This window comes from Hypanus sabinus, chromosome 11, assembly GCF_030144855.1.
Source record: "Hypanus sabinus isolate sHypSab1 chromosome 11, sHypSab1.hap1, whole genome shotgun sequence".
In the NCBI taxonomy this organism is placed as follows: Eukaryota; Metazoa; Chordata; class Chondrichthyes; order Myliobatiformes; family Dasyatidae; genus Hypanus; species Hypanus sabinus.
In genome coordinates, this window is record NC_082716.1 from 80024851 (window position 1) to 80048096 (window position 23246).

Here is a 23246-nt window from a genome sequence, read left to right on the forward strand (position 1 = left end):
GTGCCCAGGGAGCTGCACCATTCTGGTGCCAAGTCTCTAGGCGCGGAGCTCGAAAAAGCAACATAATAGACTTTTAACATTGTAAATCAGCGGACCGTTTGGTTCGTCTCTCCTCTCGCTATGAAACAGGGACACCTTATTAGGAAGGGAGAGAACTGAGGTATGTTGAATTACTGGGTGAGCGAGTAGCTTTTGGGGTACTGCAAGTCTGTCTTTACTGATGCTTGCTGCATGCTTGAGTGCTCAGAGGAGGGTGCTAAGGCTTTTTTGCTGGTGGGGGGTCCTTCTGCTTCTCGCTACCACTTCTGTATGGGAGGGGGTAGCTGGGGGGTGCTTCGGGGTTCCAACGTTTTAACTGTCATTCATTCTTTGGGATACTCCTCTGTTTTTGTGGATGTCTACAAAGAAAAAGAATTTCAGGATGTATATTGTATGCATTTCTCTGACATTAAATGTACCTATTGAAACCTATTAATTCAACTTGTCCAAGTTGAAGCATTAGTGTAAGCTGTATCCTTTTCAAGTACCTACTGCAAAGTCACCTGACAGTGGTTCAGTGTACAAGGTTTTCAGTCACAAGGTTTATAGATTCTCATAGATAAGAAAATGAAACAGTTATGAATCTTACCATTATCTTGAGTAAGAAGCCTCCTGGCTTCCAAATCAAACTCCTCTTTACTTATCTTTTGCTTGAACCACAGCTTCAAGTTTGCCCAATATCTGGAAAAAAAAATTAGGAGATCGGAGATAAGAACCACATCTTCAACCAATCATTGTCAAGTAGTACCTTCAACTTAGAGAAATACCATATTACATGACATGACATACTCAAAAATTAAATTTAAATGAACTAGGAAATATCAGAACCAATGATAACTATTACATGAAAGAGGTGATCTCTGGGGACAGTCTCACACAGTAGCAACTGAAGAATGGTTGCTGATTATCAGGCTGGGCGGAGCACAGAAGTACTCAAGAGATAAAAAGCCACAGTAAGAGAAATCAGTGTGAGGTTAAAAATGTTACAGCAATAGGAAGGGTGGGAGAATTTTTGGACAGGAACAAGATTTTAATATTTGACAGGTCATGAATTACCAAAAGTCAAGAGAAATGTAAATAGAAGTGTTGTGAGATGAAATGGTTAAAGCTCAAGATTGGAAGTAATCTGGGATGCAGAAGTTGCAACTGTCTGATTCAGATTCAGAAAAAGTTCAAGCAATCACTGGAAAGCGTTCAAAGTCTGCAGGGAACCGATGTAGTCCACTGTTTATTCACAGCACTTTATCTGGGAGAAATTGCAGCCCATTCCCTTTTGGATAACAGACCAACACTACGCTAGTGAAGGATTCAAGTCAAAACTGAATATTAGCAGTGGGCATGTGGAAGATAATAGCCTGATCTGCAATTTATATAACTAAGGGCAATGCATGCATGAGAAAAACACTAACAGTGATACTGTAATCCCTGGAACTTGCTGGAACAAATAATCTGACTAAAGATTCACAAAATACAACCAGGTTAGAGTACAATTAATTCCAATAAACTACATAATTGAGGAAAGCCTCTTGAGGATATTATTATTATTACTTGTAACAAAAGCAGTACAAACAGCAAGTATAACAAAGAAAGGTATAGAACTACCACTGCAGAAACTGGTTTTATCATGAATACCAATGGGTAGGCATTCTTAGCTAGCAATATTGTCTTAGGTATAAGCTAAGCTTACACCTAAAGCCACAATTACTTTTTTATATTCAAAACACATTTACTTTAGTAATAACCTCTACCCACCCCACTTCACTCCTGTTATTTCAGTTCCTTTATTCAAATTATTAACTTTCACTGCAAAGGAAGAGACAATGACAAAAAAGATACATGGATTAGAATTTAATTATTGTGGACTCTCATCTTGAACGCACGTGTTATCAGAAAGTGCATCTTTCTCTTAGAAATGCATTCTAAATGACAGCTTCTATTCCCATAGTATAGCAGTAAACGAGAGATTAGCAATCAAATTTGTAAAACAGCCAAGGAACAAAACAAAATCTGCTAACAGGCTAGGTCAGGGGTGGGCAAACTTTTTGACTTGTGGGCCACAAAGGGTTCTAAAATTTGACAGGGGGGCCGGACCAGGAGCAGATGGACGGAGTGTTTTGGTAATACACCTCATAAGAGAAAATAAAATATCATGGGATATGTAGAAAACATGTGCGTTAATTTCAATTGAAAATGAACAAATGCATTACAACAAAATATCTGTCTTAGAAGTCCCATGGTATTTAGCTATTTATTGAAATGACTTTTAAAACACTGAAAATTAAATGAATAAAATACAGCTTTTTTTAATAGTAACTGTTATTATTTTAAAGCACTGAAAATTATGTTATCCTTCCAAGATATTATCATCATCACTCTCCTCCTGACTCTTTATTTCAAAAACGGTAGGAGATGCAGGTCTACTTGTCCTGCTCCTTCTTATTCAATTGTCCCCTGTGCCAAAACTCAACAACGACCAGCACAAAGACAGAACAGTGACAGCGCGCCAGTATGCGGAGCGCGTTATTTGATCTGGAGCGCATTTTTTATTTTGAGAACATACGTGCACCTGCGCACTACTCATGTCCATCACTTAACAGAAATGACATGTAACATGTAAGGCTTATTGAAAAAAATATTTTCAAATGCATTTTTTACATAACACAACAAAGAAACTTATTTTTAATTTCAGTGGGAACAGTGTTGTTGGTCTCCCTTTTTAGCCAGCGCATCAAAGTCTGGATTTAGTTTTGTTGCGGCGATTCTCAGGATGGATCTGAGGTGTTGGTCAGTTAACTTGGATCTGTGGCTGGCTTTGTTGATGTTCATGACGCTGAACGCCTGTTCACACAAATAGGTTGAGCCGAACAAAGAGTAAAGCACAAATGTGGAGTAATACGCTGCACCTCAACAAAGGTCAATGTATATAGAGTGTGTCATCTATTGGGAAAACACAAGAATTGCGGGGGGAAAACGTTAACAAAGTTTATTAATATAATTTCTGCGGGCCAGATTAAAAAGCTTAACGGGCCGCATATGGCTTCCGGGCCGTAGGTTGCCCATGCCTGGGCTAGGTATTTCCTTGGAAAACTGCCAAGCTTGATACACTCTACCTTAAGTTCCTTTGATAAACACAAATCTGTATATTTGGAACAATTTTTTCTTTTGCCTAGGGAAGGGATGCTAAAGAACAAGAAGGCACAGTTTCAAGATCAGGGGTAAGAGATTGAAAAGGGTCACCAAGAGCAGCTTCTTCATACAAAAGTTGATGCATATTTGGAATGAGTTGTTAGAAATAGTGGTTCAAGTGGACACACAAGCAGAACTTAAAAGCCATCTACAGAAGAATAGCTAAGTTTTAAAGGCCTATGGGCCAAATAATGCAGATGAGACTAGCTTTCTGGCCAACACAGTTGGAATGAATGAGCTAGGCCAAAGGGCCTATTCCCATGATGTATGACTATGTCTGAAGTCAACAACAGTTTTAAATTCCACATTTAAATCACAATGTTAACATAGAAAGGTATAAAGAACTTGAAAAGTTAAACTGGAGCTCGGAAAGGTTTTGATGACCAAGGATGCAATCAATTTATTTAGATATTTTGGAGGCTTTGTGGATGCAGACATAAGTGTGGAAGACAAATTGAAAAAAAGTATAGAATTCAATAATTAAATATTTCATCATAATTCCATCATGGACAATGGAGGAATATAATGTACAGTAACTTAGATTCATGTTAACTAACTATATATTTCAAGTACATTTCAAGGCAGTGAATGCACTCTCTTTCTTTTGTAGAACACCCAATGCATTCAACATCCTCCTTAAGTGCCACACAAATAAACAAAATGGCTCCTGCAACAGAACCTAATGCAGGTTGATAAACTGTCACATTGTTTTGGACTCATGGCCACAGAGGAATTTTGTCTCATCACACATGTTCCTGTTCTGCAGTAGCTGACGACATGTGAACATCAGAAATAGGAGCAGAAGTAGGTCATCTAGCCCATCAAGCCTGCTCCGCTATTCAATAAGATCATGGCTGATCTGAACACTGATTCATCTCCACCTACCTGCCCTTTACCCATAACCCTTTAATTCCTCTACTATGCAAAAATCTATCCAACCTTGTCTTAAATATATTTACTGAGGTAGCCACTACTTCACTGGGCAGAGAATTCCACAGATTCACCATTCTTTGGGAAAAGCAGCTCCTCATCTCCATCTTGAATTTACTCCCCCGAATATTGAAGCTATGTCTCTTAGTTCTAGTCTCATCTACCAATGGAAACAACTTTTCTGACTCAATCTTATCTACCCCTTTCATAGAGGTACAGTATAGTGAAGCAGTCATCACGTGCGCGGTCATTGTCAGAGTAGTCCCGAGTCAGAATAGTAAGGCTTCGGCCCAAACAGGGCTTCAACAAGAACGGATGGAGGCTAGGTAAGTTCATTCCTTATTTCTTATTTAACTTTAAAGAGAATAGGGGGTATGCCTACAGAGCCAGTTTTCTGTTCTGGATGTCAGATGTGGGATTTGCAGGAAACTCCTAGCCTCCCCGACTGCCACATCAGCACCAGGTGCATCGAGATGCAGCTCCTTATGGACTGTGTTAAGGAACTGCAGCTGCAGCTTGATGACCTTCGGCTTGCTTGGGAAAGTGATGCAGTGATAGACAGGAGCTACAGGGACGTAGTCACCTCAAGACTACAGGAGACAGATAAATGGGTGACTGTTAGGAGAGGGAAGGGAGAACATTAAATAGTGGAGAGCACCCCTGTGGACATCCCCTTCAACAATAAGTACTCTATTTTGAGTACTGTTGGTGGGTTGGGGGGGGGGGGGGGAATGACCTACCTGGGGGAAGCAACAGCAGTTGTGCCTCTGGCACTGAGTCTGGCCCCGAGGCTCAGAAGGGTAGAGAACTGAAGAGGATGGCAGCACTTGGCCAAAGGGGACTCGAAAGTCAGGGTGACAGATAAGCGATTCTGTGGATGTGAAAAGGAAAACATAAATGGTAGCTTGGCCTCCAAGGTATGGAGGTCAGAGATGTTTCTGGAGGTGTCCACAATATCCTGAAAAAGGAAGGGTAAACAGCAAGAAGTCGTGGTGCACAGTGGTACCAAGGACATAAGAAGAAAAAGGGAGGAGACACTGAAAAAAGAATACAGGGAGTTGGAATAAAGCTGAAAAGCAGACCTCAAAGGTGGTAATCTCAGGATTGCCGCCTATGCCACGTGATTGTAAAGATGGGAATAGAATGAAGTGGCAGATAAATGTGAGACTGAAGAATTGGAGCAGGGGACAGGGATTCAGATTTCTAGATAATTGGATCCCCTTCTGGGGCAGATGGAACCTGTACAAAAGATGGGTTGCATTTGAATCTGAGGATGTACCAGTAGGTTTACAAGTAGATGATAGGTGTAACGTGAATGTAAGGAAGGACAAACCAATGTCTGTACAAATGCAAAGTAAAGAGTTAAATTGTACCCTAGAGCAAAATTCAAAAGGGCTAAGAATGCAAGACTGAAAGTGCTGTATTTAAATGTGTGTATCATTTTGAGTAAGGTGGACGAACTTGTGGTGCAAGTAGAGATTGGTCAGTCTCACATTGTGGGGATCACTGAGTCGTGGTTGAAAGAAGGCCATAGTTGGGAGCTTAACATCAAAGGATATATTTTGTATTATAATGTTGAGCAGGAAGACATCGGCAGTGGTGTGACTCTGTTGTTAAGAAATAGAATTACATATTTAGAAAGAGGTGTCATAGGGTCAGAGAATGTTGAATCTTTTTGGGTGGAGCTAAGAAACAGCAAGGATAAAATAGTAGATAAGATGTAGGGTTGTGATTGCAAAGGGAGCTAGAAAAGCCATGTAATAAGGGAAATGAGACGATTGTAATGGGGGACATCAATATGCAAGGGAATTGGGAAAATCAGGTTGGTGTCAGATCACAAGAGAGGGAATTTGTTAGATGCCTACAAGATGTCTTTTTAGAGCAGCTTGTGGCTGAGCCTACTCAGGGAAAGGCTATCAGATTGGATGTCTTATAGCAACCCAGATCTTATTAGGGAGTTTAACATAAAGGAACCCTTAGGAGACAGTGATCATAATTTGATTGAATTGATACTGTAATTTGAGCAGGAGAAGCATAACTCATATGTATCAGTACTGCAATGGAATAAAGGGAATTACAGAGACGTTACAGAGGAGCTTGCCCAGGATTGCAGGAGGATACTGGCGATGACAGCAGAGTAGAGATGGCTGAAGTTTCTGGGAATACTTCACAAAGCGCAGAATAGATATGCCCCACAGAGGAAGAAGTTCTCAAATAGCAGAGGTAGGCAACCGTGGCTGACAAAGGAAGTTAAGGACTGCATAAAAGCCAAGGAAAGGACATACAAGGTAGAAAAAGTGAGTGGGAAGTTGGATGATTGGAAAGATTCTAAAATCCAACAAAAGTCAACTAAAAAAGCGATAAGGGAAAAGATTAAATAGGAGAGCAGACTAGCCAATAATATAAAGAAGGATACCAGAAGTATTTTTAGTAAAAGGGGAGGTGAGGGTTGATATTAGACCACTGAAAACAATGCTGGTGAGGTAGTAATGAGGGACAAAGAAATGACAGATGAACTTAATGAGTACTTTGTAACTGTCTTCACTGTGGAAGGCAATAGAAGTGTGCCAGAGGTCCATGAGTGTCAGGGAGCAAGAATGAGTGCTATTGCTATTACAAAGGAAAAAGTGTTAGATAATTTCTAAGGTCTTGAGGTGGACAAGTAACCTGGACCAGATGGACTACATCCCAGAATCCTGAGAGGGATTGCTGAAGAGTCAACAGATGCATTGGCCAGCATCTTTCATGAACTAATTGATTCTGGAATGGTCCTAGAGGACTGGAAGTTTGCAAACGTCACTCCACTCTTTAAGAAGGGAGGAAGGCAAAAGAAAGGAAATTATAGGCCAGTTAATCTAATGTCAGTGGTTGGGAAGTGCTGGAGTTTATCATAAAGGATGAGGTTTCAAGGTACTTGGAGGCTAATGATAAATAAGTCAAAGTCAGCATGGTTTCTCTAAAGGGAAATCTTGACAGATCTGTTAAGAGTTCTTCAAGGAAGGAACATGCAGGGTGGACAAAGTTGTCATTTTACTTGGATTTTCAGAAGGCATTTGATAAGGTGCCACTCATGAGTGCTTAACAAGATAAAATCCTATGGCATTACAGGAAAGATACTGGTACTGATCCACACTGGTATGGATAGCGGAATGGCTGACAGACAGGAGGCAGTGCATGGGAGTAAAATGAGCCTTTTCTGGTTGGCTGCCAGTAACTAGTGGTGTTCCTCAGGGGTCAGTATTGGGACCACTACTTTTCACATTGTTAATAATTTGGATAATGGAATTGATGACTTTGTGGCAAAGCTTGTGGATGATACGAAGATAGGTGGAGGGGTGGGTAGTGCTGGGGAAGCAATGCAATTGCAGCAGGGCCCAGACAAATTAGAAGACTGGGCCAAGAAGTGGCAGTGGGATTACAGAGTTTGGAAATATTTGATAATACATCATGGTAAAAAGAACAATAGTGTGGATTATTTAAATGGGGATGGATGTGGAGAGAATGTTTTCTGTGGTGGGTGTATCCAGAACTGGAGGGCACAGCCTTAAAACTGAGGGATGATCCTTTAGAACAGATGTATGGAGGAATTTTTTTAGCCAGAGTGGTGAATGTGGAATGTTCTACCGCTGACTGTGGTGGAGGTCAAGTCTGTGGGTATACTTAAGGCTGAAATGGATCATTTCCTGATCAATCAAGGCATCAAAGGATATGGTGAGAAGGCAGATGTATGGGGTTGAATGGGATCCAAGATCAGCCATGATGGAATGACAGAGCAGACTTGATGGGCTGAATGGCCTAATTCTGCACCTATGTCTTATGATCCAATCTGGAGTGTAACAGGAACCTAGAGTCTAATGAGAATCTCACAACAGTTCCAAAGCAGTATAACAGAATCCTGTATTAGCTGCAAGTGCACAAATGAGTGGTGCAAAGGTAACAGACATCATCTGTATACAACCTGCAAAATCATCTTCTATGCAAACATATCGTTCACACATTATACAGAAAAAAACAACTTCCTTCAGATCAGAGAAAAACAGTAAATTTGCTCGTCAACCACAAAAGAACATTGCATTAGATATGAGTTTAATACTCAAAAATTAGCTCAGAGCATATGTAACAAGTGTTCCATATGGCGTAAAAGAAACTGTTAGATAGAGCCATGAATAGCCAGGAAATTGAGGGTTGAGGATCATGTACAGGCAGAAGAGATGGTTTAATTTGGCATTGTGCTCAGTGTAGAGATTATGAGCCAAAGGGACTCTTCGTCTGCTATATGGTTCCACGTTCTAATCAGAGGTTCACAGCACAAGAAAGTTAATCCTGCTCTGACCACAGTCCTTTTAGGATAAGGCACCCACTTTCTACCTCTAGTAGTCTTTAAGAGCAGCAAATTTCAGACTTCCATAACTCTATGTGAAAAAGGCTAGATCAGCTGAAACGTATAGATTACATGAACCAGTACACACAATATTTAAATAGATTAGTATCACTAATTCAGAAATGCAAATTCTAATCCCATCAATCCAATTGGGGAGTTTAGATACAAATACTTAATTAAATCTGTAATAAAGATTAGTACAGGCTGAGTACCCCCAATCCAAAATGTTTGGGCCTGGAAGTGTTTCAGATATTTTTGAATTTTGGAAAATATCATGAGACAGCTTGGGGCCGCCATCATTTCTGACTCTGAATTTATGTGCTACAATAAGCAGTTTCTATCTCACTCTGGTTCAGCACACATTATGTATTTAAAAGAAAACATTATACACCATCAATATCATGAAAACATAACATGTGCAGCAGCACAACAGCATTGGGAGAATACCTGAATCAGCTGTTGAACAGCAAACAATGCCAGGCTTTCAGTCTCCACCTACAATGCTGTGTTGTGATTAAAAGGTTACAGTACACTCTATTTGTATTTTACTTTTTTTTAAGGTTTTATACAAGATTTAAAAACAATCAGCAGTGTAGTCTCGTTCAGATGTTAGATTTTCATCAGTAATGATCTTCACAAACTGATCAATGAATGCTTCATGACCAGCAGACGCTTTAAATCTTTAAAAATTTAATGTGGTGACATTTCTTAAATTCCTAAAAGCAGCCTGATGAATGCTTACAATTACCTTGAGTTTCCAGTTTGCTCTGATAAATCTTTGCTTGTTTTATGATCAGTATACCGTTAAGTGGCAAATGTTCACTTCAACACTGACGAATCTATTTATTTCAAAACAATACTGATTTCTTCATTTTTCGCTTTATACAGTGTTTTTCTATCTATTAACTTTCACTCATTACAAATGTGAGGTCACTTCTCAGAACTATCTGTGATGCACAGAGACCTGCACCTCACCTGGGAACCTTCACAGTGCCTTGTGGGATTTTCTGTTTGTGATGTCATCTCAGCGTTCAAAAAGATTTCAGATTTTAGAATAAGGGGTACTCAACCTGCAGTTAACAATTTGGAATCAAAATTAACAGCAGCAGGAAACAAAGGATAATACAGTCAGCCCTTCTTATCCGCAAAGGATTGGATCCAGGACCCCTCGCGGATACCAAAAAACACGGATGCTCAAGTCCCTTATTCAACCTGTCTCAAAGAGGTGGATTTTAGGACCCAGCGGAACCCCAGACCTTATTTAACCTGTCTTAGTACGGTGGACTTTTTATAGGATATGATGGATAAACTGAAATAGGGTACTAGGATGGGAAGGATAAAGTGTAGGTTAGGGTATGTGTATGTATGCGATTGGGTGAAGGGATTTAGAATGTGAGTCCATCGCATACTGCGGAACAGAAGGAGGCAGTAATGCACCATTAAGCTGGGTGCCAACCGCCATAAAACAAGAGAGAGAGCGAGAGAGAGAGCGAGAGAGAGAGAGCGAGAGAGCGAGAGAGCGAGAGAGAGAGCGAGAGAGCGAGAGAGCGAGAGAGCGAGAGAGAGAGAGAGAGAGAGAGAGAGAGAGAGAGAGCGAGAGAGCGAGAGAGCGAGAGAGCGAGAGAGCGAGAGAGAGAGAGAGAGAGAGAGAGAGAGAGAGAGAGAGAGAGAGAGTACAGTGGACATTAGGACCCGGCAGTACAGCTCTGAATCCACAGTGTGTTCACGAAAATAATCACGATCACGATTGAAAATAAAGTGGAAATAATAAAGCGATGAGAAAGAGGTGAAACTCCATCGATCATTGTCAAAGTGTTAGGCTACGTCAGTCAACGATCGGAACAATTTTAAAGGATAAAGTGAGAAAGGTCCTGCCCCAATGAAAGCTACAATTATTACTAAGCAACGCAGTGGCTTCATTATTGGGTTTTAGGGTTTTGGGTTTTTGATCCTCCACATCAACCCGGCACGAATGGAGAGCGCACTCGAAAGCGGTCTGTTACTGGATTGAACCCGGGAACTTCCATTCCCGACGCTGAAACATACATTGTTAAATGTTTTTTATGCATAGAAAGATAAAATATATACTATATACTAAGACAAACATTTAACTTATGCTAAATAATATTGATGTACCTGCTCCGATTTACTTAGCAAGAGAACTTCTGATTTTTTTCGATAACAATCCACGGTAACCTATGCACATCCTCCCGTATACTTTAGATCATCTCTAGATTACATATAATACCTAATACAATGTAAATACTATGTAAAATAGTTGTTATACTGTATTGTTTAGGGAATAATGACAAGAAAAAAAGTCTGTACACGCTCGAACAACAAATGCTGGAAGAGCACTTCCGGGTTTTCTCAATTCGCAGTTGGGTGAACTTGCGGATAAGGAGGGCCGACTATAGTTGAGGTGTGATTTTGTTAGAGAAAAGTAATCACCAGTAGGATTTCAAAGACCTCAGAACTTCACTTCCTTTTAGAAATATTTATTAAGTATGTAAACTTAAATATAAGAGACACAACTAAAGTTTAGCTATGATACAAAAGTAGATGGTTGAGGTGTAAGGTAGAATGAATATGGAAGTGATAAAGCTCAATTAGAATCGGGGGTCTTAAATCTAACAACAAAGGGAACCATGAAATGGAGACAACAACACACACAAAATGCTGGTGGAACACAGCAGGCCAGGCAGCATCTATAAGGAGAAGCACTATCGACGTTTCGGGCCGAGACCATGCAGTGCTGATTAGGAAAATATACTGAAAGGTATGATGCTGGAACCTCAGTGCAATAGTGGAAAAATTGCAGCATCAGCAGTGTCTTGTTTCTCATGAGATGTAAAACCGAAGCCTTAGCCTGCATCCCAGGTGAATGCAAAAGATGCCATGTCTTTATTTCAAGAGCCAATGTCCCAACCTAAATAGGTCTCTCAATCAACACGAATTAGAACATGACATAGAAGCAGAATTAGGCCAATCGGCCTATCGAGTCTGCTGTCATTTCATGGCTGATCCCTTTCCTTCTCAACCTCATTCTGCTGCCTTCTCCCTGTAACCTTTCACACCTTGACTAATCAAAAACCAATCAACCTTTGCCTTCAATACACCCAGCCTAAAGACATACAGCAAGTGAAAGTAGCACGTCAACAATTCTGTACATAGAAAGATCCCACAGACATCAACATGGCTGTTACGTACCCCGTAACTGAGTTAACAGACAAGCAGAAATGGAATGATACCTGGAGTCTGGTGGTACTGTAACTAAAGGTGTTTATTGGTAAACTAAACAATACAGTATCAAAAATGCCAATATACATATAAAACAGGTTAGCAATAGTAAAAACAGAAGTGTAGGAATAATAATCAACAGTTTAAAAAAAACAAGCTCTATCAAAGTCTAGGGGTAAATAAATTGTCATAGAAGAATATAGAGTTCAGTTCAGTTCGTGCTGAGGTAGCTGTTGTGTTGCAATGTTGGAGAGAGAGAGAGAGAGAGAGCGAGCGAAATGTGAGCAGCTGCAGCAGGCAAACCTTCCATTGTCTTCTTGTTCTGTTGCACTGATGTGGTCATTCGGTTATGACCCCTCCGTTCTCGGCTAGACCGTTCTTCCGTGGTGGGCTCGTCACTCTGGCATGAGTGGACACACATACACAAGCCCCCACCGGCCCTGCCGTCACACTGAGAGCTCTGTGACCGATCTCCTGATTCGGCCCTCTAAGCCCCCACCTTCCTGTGGGTGCACAACACTCTTGCAGTGTCTTGAGGCATATCTGAGGGTGTCTCCACAGACCCGACTTTTATCCCCACTGATGGGGTATCAGCCATCCATCAACTCAACATGACCATCAAACTAGTCCACTCCCTGCTGTCTCAGCAAGAATGTTAACGAGCAAAGTGTCCTTGTAGCAAAAGATTGTTTACCTTTCCATCAGTGAAGAAGCCATAATACATAAATCCTTCGTCTCCCTCTCTCTCTCTCTCTCTTATCTGTAGCAGATGCCTTTACCTCTGTTCTTCATCTCTCTCTCATTGGCAGCATAGCTCCTGGGGGGGGGTAGCTCTGGACACCATTTCCATCTGGTTTGTTCAGCACACACAACACCCCCACCCTTCAAGGAATTTTTACCAGGTGAAAATTAACTAGTAAGGCACATTACATAATCTAATATAATACAGAAGTGGTCATTAATCAACAGAGTAACACAGATATGATTACAAATTAACACATGGATAAACAATCAGCAATTACATTGTCAGTCTCCTTTACATGTTGTATTTTAATATCGAATTCTTGTAACATCAGACTCCAACTTAATAACCGCCTATTTTCATTCTTCATGTTAGCCAAAAATACCAAGGGGTTGTGATCAGTATAAACTATCAATGGTTTCTGTGACGAACAAATGTAGACCTCAAAATGCTGTAATGCCAGGATAAGTGCCAGTAATTCTTTTTCTACAGTGGAGTATTTTCTCTGGTGCACATTGATCTTCCTAGAGAAATACGCCACTGGGTGTTCAATTTCATCGCCAGCTTTCTGCAATAAGACTGCCCCTGCAGCCTCGTCACTTGCGTCGGTTGCCAGGGAGAAGGGTTTCGAAAAATCAGGTGCTTTTAACACAGGGTGGTAGCACAGTATGGTTTTCAGCCACTCAAAGGCTTCTTGGCAAGGATTGCTCCACACAAACTTTTCATCCTTCTGCAAGAGTTTTCTAAGCGGCAGGGCAATATCTGCAAAGTTCTTACAAATCTTCCGATAGTACCCCACCATTCCCAAAAATCTTCTCAGTGCCCTCCTATTTGTTGGGACAGGGACTTCAGAAATAGCCTGCACAGGGGCCAGCTGCCCCTGTCCTACCACATACCCCAGGTACGTAACCGTGGCATGGCCGAACTCACTTTTGGCAAGGTTCACTGTGAGATTGGCTGCAGACATTCGTTTAAACAGTTCCTCCACAGCCGCAATGTGCTCGTCCCACATATCACTCCAAACCACTAAATCATCAATGTAAGCCTCTGTGTTCATTAACTCTTTAATCACTGAGTCAATCATTCTCTGAAATGTCCCTGGAGCGTTTTTCATTCCAAACGGCAAGACATTGTACTCGTATAACCCTGATGGAGTGACAAATGCTGAAATTTCTCGAGCCCTGTCAGTTAAAGGAACACACCAGTATACTTTTTCTCCTCATCCGGTAACCCCTTCTGAAACAAGGCTGGTAAAAACGTCTCAGCTAAATAAATGCTGGACTCAGTTAAACTGGTTCCTGTCTCAGCCGCCTTTCTAGACATGCTGCGAGTTACTGCGCAGGTGGGGTAAATCTTGGAATCTATGGGCATGTCCCCAGCACTTACAGGCCTGCTCGTCAGCTCCACTGCTGAATACACATTCCCACCTGCAAGGTCATTACCAAGTAGGACGTCCACACCATCCATCGGTAGTTCCGACCGCACCCCTATTTCGACTGGTCCAGATACCAAGTCACATTTCAGAAATATCCCACAGACATCAACATGGCTGTTACGTACCCCGTAACTGGGTTAACAGACAAGCAGAAATGGAATGATACCTGGAGTCTGGTGGTACTGTAACTAAAGGTGTTTATTGGTAAACTAAACAATACAGTATCAAAAATGCCAATATACATATAAAGCAGGTTAGCAATAGTAAAAACAGAAGTGTAGGAATAATAATCAACAGTTTAAAAAAAACAAGCTCTATCAAAGTCTAGGGGTAAATAAATTGTCATTGAAGAATATAGAGTTCAGTTCAGTTCGTGCTGAGGTAGCTGTTGTGTTGCAATGTTGGAGAGAGAGAGAGAGAGAGAGAGAGAGCGAGAGCGAGCGAAATGTGAGCAGCAGCAGCAGGTAAACCTTCCGTTGTCTTCTTGTTCTGTTGCACTGATGTGGTCTTTCGGTTATGACCCCTCCGTTCTCGGCTAGACCGTTCTTCTGTGGTGGGCTCGTCACTCTGGCATGAGTGGACACACACACACACACAAGCCCCCACCGGCCCTGCCGTCACACTGAGAGCTTTGTGACCGATCTCCTGATTCGGCCCTCTCAGCCCCCACCTTCCTGTGGGTGCACAACACTCTTACAGAGTCTTGTGGCGTGTCTGAAGGTGTCTCCGCAGACCCGACTTTTATCCCCACTGATGGGGTATCAGCCATCCATCAACTCAGCATGACCACATCCATCAAACTAGTCCATTCCCTGCTGTCTCAGCAAGAATGTTAATGAGCAAAGTGTCCTTGTAGCAAAAGATTGTTTACCTTTCCATCAGTGAAGAAGCCATAATACATAAATCCTTTGTCTCTCTCTCTCTTACCTGTAGCAGATGTCTCTCTCTCATTAGCAGCATAGTTCCTGGGGGGGGGGGGGGGGGGGCGGGGGAGCTCTGGACCCCATTTCCATCTGGTTTGTTCAGCACACATAACATGGCAAAGATGGGGTTTTCCAAAAGAAACAGTGAGCGAGGAATCAATGCTGTATGTGATTAACTCAACAGTTTACTTCAAAACAGTACCAGTGAACCACTGGTGGAAGGAACTTCAATGTAAAGTTTCATGTGGAAAATGTCACCTCTCATACTGCAGAATCACTCAGCTGCAACATGATCTTCTCAACTCCTTCCCAGTTAGGTTACTGTGGGGTGGAGTCGTGCACTCAAGGATAGAGTTATTCTCGAGGAGGTCCTCAGAGTGTCCTTCCCAGCTTATACCTCTTTTCCTGGTGAGTTCATCCCATCCCTGTCTCTCATCAGGGAGATACCTGAGAATGGCTTTCAGAGCACTGAAGAACCCATTTCATGTTGTTTGTATCAATGAGCTTCTGAGCCCTCTTCACTCTCTCTATCATCCATCTGTTAATTAGGTCCTGCAATTTTCTCTGGCTTCCTGCTTCCACAAGTCTGTTGAGCTATTCCTTTTGCCTTGAGGAAAACTGGAGCTTCAAATCAGAGAAATGTTCTATGCTCGAGTTAATTGGCTCCTTGATCTGCTTGTCATTGTCATCAAACCCATTCAGGTTCTTGATAAAAAAGCCAAAAGCCTCCGTACTGAAGTGCCAACTTCGGAGGATTTCGAGACAGTCTATAAGTGGCAAATACTTTAGGCCTCCTAATGGGTTGCAAGCTGATAGATTGTTTCAAAAGTGGATCAGCTTGTGGTCAGTAAAGCAGTCATCGGGGCCTAACATGGTATTAAGTGGTGCAGACACCTTGAGGTCCTTAGTCATATGACAAAATAACTTATGAGATACCGCTGCATATATCAGTCATATTATTACATCGTATCATTGCCTTGCTGATAAAGCAGAATAAACACGAGGAAATCTGCAGATGCTGGAAATTCAAACAACACACACAAAATGCTGGTGGAACACTGCAGGTAAAGCAGAATGATCATTATGATAAGGCCATGACCCACACACCTTGTTAACTGAAGGACACCACAGAAGTTTGTCTTTTCTATTCCTTCCCATTCATTATGTATTAAAAGGTTATGTGCCTTCCTTCCCAGCACTGATGATGTCCAGAAGGATCAGTCTTTAATCATGAGCATTTAAACTAGAGTGGCAGGGGTACTGGGAAACACAGCAGCAGAGCAACTGTTACTAAAGTTGAGAGCAAGAAATATGGTTTATCAAGTCAGATCGAAAGGAAGGACAGCGAGGGACAAGCTAATAAACATGGTGCAATGATGTGCTAGAATGTACTTATTTCAAATTAATACTATTATGGGTAAGGAGGTTGATTTTGAAATCTGGATCAATAGAAGGAATTGGATGGATGCTGTAGCGTGGCAAATAACAATGCTTTTTTAGCGCCAGCGATCCTGATCAGTCCTGCTGAAGGGCTTCGGCCCAAAACGTCAACTGTACTATTTTTCCATAGAGGCTGCCTGACCTGCTGAGTTCCTCCAACATTTTGTGTGTGTTGCCCTCATTTCCCACCTTCTCCCTGTGACTGCATAGGTTTCATCCAGGTGCTCTAGATTCCTCCCACATTCCAAAAAGATAGAAATTAGGGTTAGTACATTGTGGGCATGCTAGGAAAACAGTGCCAGAGGCGGGCTGTCTCCAGCAACCTTTGGACTGTGCTGGTCATTGAGGCAAACAATGTATTTCACTCTATGCTTCGATATACACGCGGCAAATAAAGCTAATCTTTTTTTAAATTCTTATTATATTATCATTAGAGATCTTGTTGCATGAGAGACAGCAATGGTAACGCAACCTTCCCAGGTTGTGTTGTTTTAGACATAATTTGCCTTTCCCCAATTTAGAAGTATGCTGGACCTAGTTCTAGGAAATCAGACAGCCAAGTAACTGACCTGACAGTAGGTGAACATTTTGAGAAAAGTAACCACAACTCATTTTGTTTTTAGATAGTTATCAGTAAAGATAAAATTGAATCTCGTAGGAAGTTACTAAATTGGGGAAAGACAAATTGTGACAGGATAAGACATCATATATGTGGGCATTATTTAAAGACCGGCTGAGCAGAGCTCAGGATCAAGGATGAGAAAGTGAACCTTGGATGACGAGAGGTCCAAAATTTAGTCAGGAAGGAAAAAAAAACATACTTAAGGTTCAGGAAGATAAAAATCAAACTTTGCCCTTGTGGAAAGTCCAAAGTCCAGAAATGTGAATATGATGCTATAGCTCTCTCGGATCATGCGCCTTTAAGCTTAACTTTTGTATTGAATGATGTCGTTATTGCAAATTTGCCTTGGGATTTTCCAGAAAAATTATTACTAATTTCAGACTTTGTCAAATTTATTGAGACTCAGATTTTTTTCTTTTTAATAATAGGGGAGATGTGTCAAAATTGATTATACTGCATACATTTAAAGCATATTTGCAGTCAGATAATCTCTTACTCAGCTAAGCTTAAGAAACAGACAAAAACAGAGTTAGATAAGATTTCCAAACAAATTAAAGACTTGGATAATATTTATGCAATCTCTCCTAACATTGATTTATTCAAAGGGTTGAACTCCAAATCACAATATAATTTATTATTAACTTATCCTATTGAAAGAAATTTGCTTAAATTGATGTCAATTTTATGTGTTTGGAGATAAAAAATAATAAGCTATTAGCATCTCAATTAAAAGCAGCTAGAGCTAAAAGACAAATTTTGAAAATTCGTAAGGAAGATGGTAGTTTAGTATGTAATTATGAAGATATTAATAAAATTTTTCAAGACTTTTATATTGAACTTTAGAAATCTCAGTTTCCAGTTGATTCTTCTAAAATCACTGCCTTTTTACAAAAGATCAATTTTCCTCGAATTTCTGTTGAAGAACAACAAACTCTTGATGCTCCTTTTACTGAAAAAGAAATTCAGAAAGCTATTTTTTCAAAGCAGTCTGGTAAAGCTCCTGGACTGGATAGTTATTCTGTAGAATTTTATAAAAAATTTGAAAAATTGCTCTCTTCATATATGTTGGAAATGCTTGAAGATTCTTTTTTGATAGGAGAGTTACATCCCACATTTTATGAAACTTCTATTTCTTTAATTCTTAAGAAAGATAAAGACCCTACTGACTGTGCTTCATATAGTCCTATTTCATTATTAAATGTGGATGCTAAAATTCTTTTAAAAATAATGGCTAATTGGCTGGAGAATTTTATAACTACAATTATCTCTCAAGACCAAGCAGGTTTTGTAAGGTGCTGTTATTCCTTCTCTAATATTCAGAGACTGTTAAATGTTATATATTCACCTTTTTCTAAGACTCCCCAATGTGTTGTCTCTCTTGATGCTGAAAAGGCATTTGACAGAGTTGAATGGAAATACTTAATGTTTTAGAGAAATTCGGCTTTGGTATTAATTTTAATAAGTGGATCAGAATCATATCTAAAAGCCCTATTGCTACTGTTATTACTAATAATTGCAGATCTCCTTTTTTTTTGCTTTTGCGGGGTACGAGACAAGGATGTCCGTTAAGTCCTTTGTTATTTAATTTGGTGCTGGAACCCTTGGGTATTACACTTCGTGAAGCTAAAGATAATCATGGAATTCTCATAAATGAGACTGTTCATAAGATCTCCCTTTATGCTGACGATCTCTTAGTTTATATTTAGAATCCTGAAGAATCCATTCCTAGTTTATTGAAACTATTAAACAATTTTGGAAAGTTTTCGGGATATAAACTAAACCTTCATAAAAGTGAGTTAATTCCCCTAAATGATTCTGCTTCTATATATGATGACATTCCTTTTAGAATTATGGACTCAATTAAATATTGAGGTTTTATTATTACTAAAAATCATAAAGACCTTTATAAAGCTAATTTGGCTCCTTTAGTGGATTTTATAAAGCAATTATTTTGTACATAGAATCCAATCACACTTTCGTTACAATCACAAATTCATGCAATTTTACAAAATTTTTGTATGTATTTCAAAATATCCTTTTTTTTAACTAAGAAGTTTTTTGATCAGGTTGAGTCTATTATTTCATCTTTTGCTTGGAATAATAAAAGACCAAGAAATGGTAAATATCATTTACAAAAATTTTAAAAAGATGGAGGTCTTGCTCTGCCTAATTTAAGAATGTATTATTGGGCTGTTAATATACATTATATGTATTTTTGGTTATAATGGGCTGATAGAAATGAACGACCAGTTTGGGCTGATTTGGAATTGAATGCTGTGAAACAGTTTCACTTAACCTCATTATTAGGAGCTTCTCTACCAATACAACTGGCCAAAATTACTAATTTAAATTTATACCCTGTGATTAAGCAGTCATTACGAATTTGGTTCCAGTTTCGTAATATTTTTAATCTCAAAATATTTAAACTTTTTAGTTTAATTTATCGAAATTATTTATTTCAACCTTCTTTCTTTTTCAATCTATTATTATCAATATCAACATAATAAGATTAATACATAGACAGAGGGATTACAAACTTACAAATTTAAACTGAACATGAAAGGATACACAAGCAATAGTTACAATATAATTAAGTCTTCCCAAAATCATGAATAATACAAATAACATATAAACAAAGCAAAACTAAGTTATATCATATGTATTTTAAAAAACAGAAAAGAGAAAAAGAAAAAAATTATGCTAGAAAAACTAATCTAACAACCTAATAACTAATAAAGAGAAAAAAGAAAAAAATAAATAAATAATGGGCTGTTTATAATATCTATTAAAAAAAATACAAAATCATCAGTGTCGCCAACTCCAATCCTCTCAACATATGTATAATCAAAACTGGAAAAACGAATAGGTTTGGAACAGGGTCACATTACATCATATGAAAATATTGAATAAATGGTCTCCATGTCTTTTCAAATTTAATAGAAGGGTCAAATATAGCACTTCTTTTTCTCCAAATTTAGACATAACATAGTTTGAGAAAGCCAATGAAATACGGCAGAGGGATCTCAGAATGACATCTGTCACAAATAGGATTTATATAGGAATAAAAACGAGCCAATTTATCCTCGGACATATGAGCCCTGTGCACAACTTTAAACTGTATTAATGAATGTTTAGCAGATATAGATGATAAAGTGACTAATTGAAGAATTTTATCCCAATTCTCAATAGGGATAGTAAGGTTAAGTTCTCTTTCCCAATCATTTTTAATCTTATAGAAGGGCTCTGAACGTATTTTCATAATTATATTGTAGAGTTTTGATATTACACCTTTCTGAGAAGGATTTAGTTCTAACAAATTCTCCAAAATACCCGAAGACTCAAGATTTGGAAAGGTAGGAAGTACAGTATTTAAGAAATTCCTAATCTGTAAATATCTAAAAAAATGAAATCTAGGCAAATTATATTTATTAGATAATTGTTCAAAAGACATAAAACAATTATCCAAAAATAAATCGGAAAATCGTAGTAATCCTTTAGTTTTCCAAGCTGAAGCTTGGTCTATAATAGAAGGATAAAAAAAGAAATTGGATACAATAGGAATAGTTAAAACAAACTGATTTAACCCAAAAAAATTCCGAAATTGAAACCATATACGTAAAGTATGTTTAACTATCGGATTGTCAATTCGTTTCTGCAACTTAGAAAGAGCAAAGGGAAGAGAAGACCCTAAAATAGAACCCAATGAAAATCCTTCTACAGATTTAGTTTCCAGGTTCACCCAATGAGGGCTAAAAGATAAATCCCAATCCTTTAACCAACATATCAAATAATGGATATTAACTGCCCAATAATAAAATCTAAAATTAGGCAATGCCAATCCACCTTCCTTCCTTGCCTTCTGTAAATATTTTTTACCTAATCTAAGATTTTTATTCTGCCATATATATATGAGGAAATTTTTGAATCAACATTAGCAAAACATGATTTCGGAATAAAAATTGGTACCGCTTGAAATATATATACGAACTTGGGTAAAATAATCATCTTAATAGCATTAATCCGACCTATCAGAGATAAAGATAATGGTGATCATTTAGTGAACAAACATTTAATCTGATCAATTAAGGGTAAAAAATTAACCTTAAATAACTCCTTATAATTTTTTGTAATTTTAATCCCTAATTATATAAAAGAGTCATTAACTAATTTAAAAGGTAAATTTCCGTAAATTGGAACCTGTCTATTTAAAGGAAACAATTCACTCTTATTAAGATTTAATTTATACCTGGAAAAATTACTAAATTGAGCCAACAATGATATAACTGCAGGAATGGATTTCTCTTTCTTTTCTTTTTCAATCTTTTTATTAAATTTCATATATAAAAAAACATAACATAGTATTGTATTAAATAGGTTATGAATACATTAGATTTAGAATTAAATTAGTAACAAGATAACAATATCTTATTAAGCTATCAGCAAAAAAAAAGATCGTACAATAATCAATCTAACCTATATTGATTATACATGAAAAAGATTAAAAATAATCAAAAGAAAAAAATATATAAAATACAGGAAAAAAATGTATATTAAGGAAATAAAAAAAAACCTAAGCTAACATGGGCAATAATAATAGTTTATATGTATATGGTAGTGTCAAAAACTCCGGAACCAGAACAAGAATAAAAAGAGTAAAGGACTGGAAGAAGCCAAATTAATTCATATGAAAGTGTCGAATGAACGGTCTCCAAGTTTCTTCAAATTTAATTGATGAATCGAAAACAGTACTTCTAATTTTTTCTAAACTTAAACAAGAAATAGTTTGAGAGAACCACTGAAATGTGGTAGGATTTACTTCTTTCCAATTTTGTAATATAGACCTCCTGGCCATTAATGTTGCAAAGGCCATCATTCGTCTAATTGAAGGGGAGAGTCGACTATCATCTTCATTTGGTATACCAAAAATTGCAGTGATAAAATTAGGTTGTAAATCAATATTCCAAATTGAGGAAATGGTAGCAAATATGTCCTTCCAATAATTATGTAAGGTAGGACATGACCAAAACATGTGGGTCAATGAAGCCACATCTAAATGACATCTGTCACATTGAGGATTAACATGAATGAGAATAAAACCGAGCAAGCTTATCTTTAGACATATGAGCTCTATGTACGACCTTAAATTATATTAGAACATGTTTAGCACATATAGAAGAAGAATTAACCATTTGTAAAATTTTTTCCCATTTTTCCGTTGATATATTGTATTGAAGTTCTTTTTCACATTCCTGTTTAATTCTGCCCGATAACTCTGGTTGTATCTTCATAATCATATTATAAATAAAAGCCACTAATCCCTTCTGACAGGGATTTAAAGTAAAAATTATATCTGAAAAATCTATCAAAGTTGAATTAGGAAAGGATGGTAAAACTTTGTATAAAAAATTTCTAATTTGTAAATATCTAAAAAAATTAGATTTAGGTAAATTAAATTTGTTAGAAAGTTGATCAAAAGACATCAAACTACCTTCAGAAAAAAGATCACGAAAACATATTATACCTTTCCTTTTCCATATGCTAAAAGCTTGATCTGTTAAAGAAGGTTTAAAAAAATTAAGTAAGATAGGGCTATCAAGAACAAGGTTTTTCAGAATAAAAAACTTATGAAATTGAAACCAAATTCGTAATGTATGTTTGACAATAGGGTTAGATATCTGTTTATTAAGTTTAACTAAGTCAACAGGGAGAGAAGAACCAAGAACAGAGAATAAAGAATATCCTTGTGCATCATTACATTCTAAATTTACCCACTGTGGGCACAATGGTAAATCTAAATCTAGTTTCCAATATATTAAATTTCAAATATTATTCGCCCAATAGTAAAATCTAAAATTGGGTAAAGCTAAACCACCATCTTTTTTAGATTTCTGTAACTGTCTTTTACTTAATCTGGGGTTTTTATTTTGCCACACAAATGAGGAAATTTTTGAATCAATGTTATCAAAAAAAGATTTAGGAATAAAAATTGGTAAGGCTTGAAATAAATATAAAAATTTCGGTAAAATCATCATTTTAATAGTATTGATCCGACCAACTAATGATAAGGATAAAGGAGACCATCTAGTAATAAGTTGTTGAATTTGATGAAGCATAGGTAAAAAATTCAATCTGAATAAATCTTTATATTTCTTGGTAATTTTTATACCTAAATAAATAAAATTATCAGTAACAACTTTAACTGGTATCCTATCATTCAGTAAAGTTTGTGCATTTAAAGGGAATAATTCACTCTTATCCAAATTTAGTTTGTAACCAGAAAAACTACCAAATTGAACCAACAAGGATAG

The 23246-nt window shown here is 38.1% G+C and overlaps 1 protein-coding gene across 3 annotated transcripts in view; it reads right to left on the bottom strand.

Annotated features, from left to right (window-relative positions):
- The window catches only part of tada1 (transcriptional adaptor 1), a 101292-nt gene that overhangs the window by 56625 nt on the left and 21421 nt on the right, over positions 1–23246 (bottom strand). For all 3 annotated transcript variants that reach the window (XM_059984828.1, XM_059984829.1, XM_059984827.1), the window contains exon 2: positions 629–720. In XM_059984828.1, coding sequence (XP_059840811.1) covers positions 629–720 — 92 coding nt within the window. The remainder of the gene's footprint in view (positions 1–628; positions 721–23246) is intronic.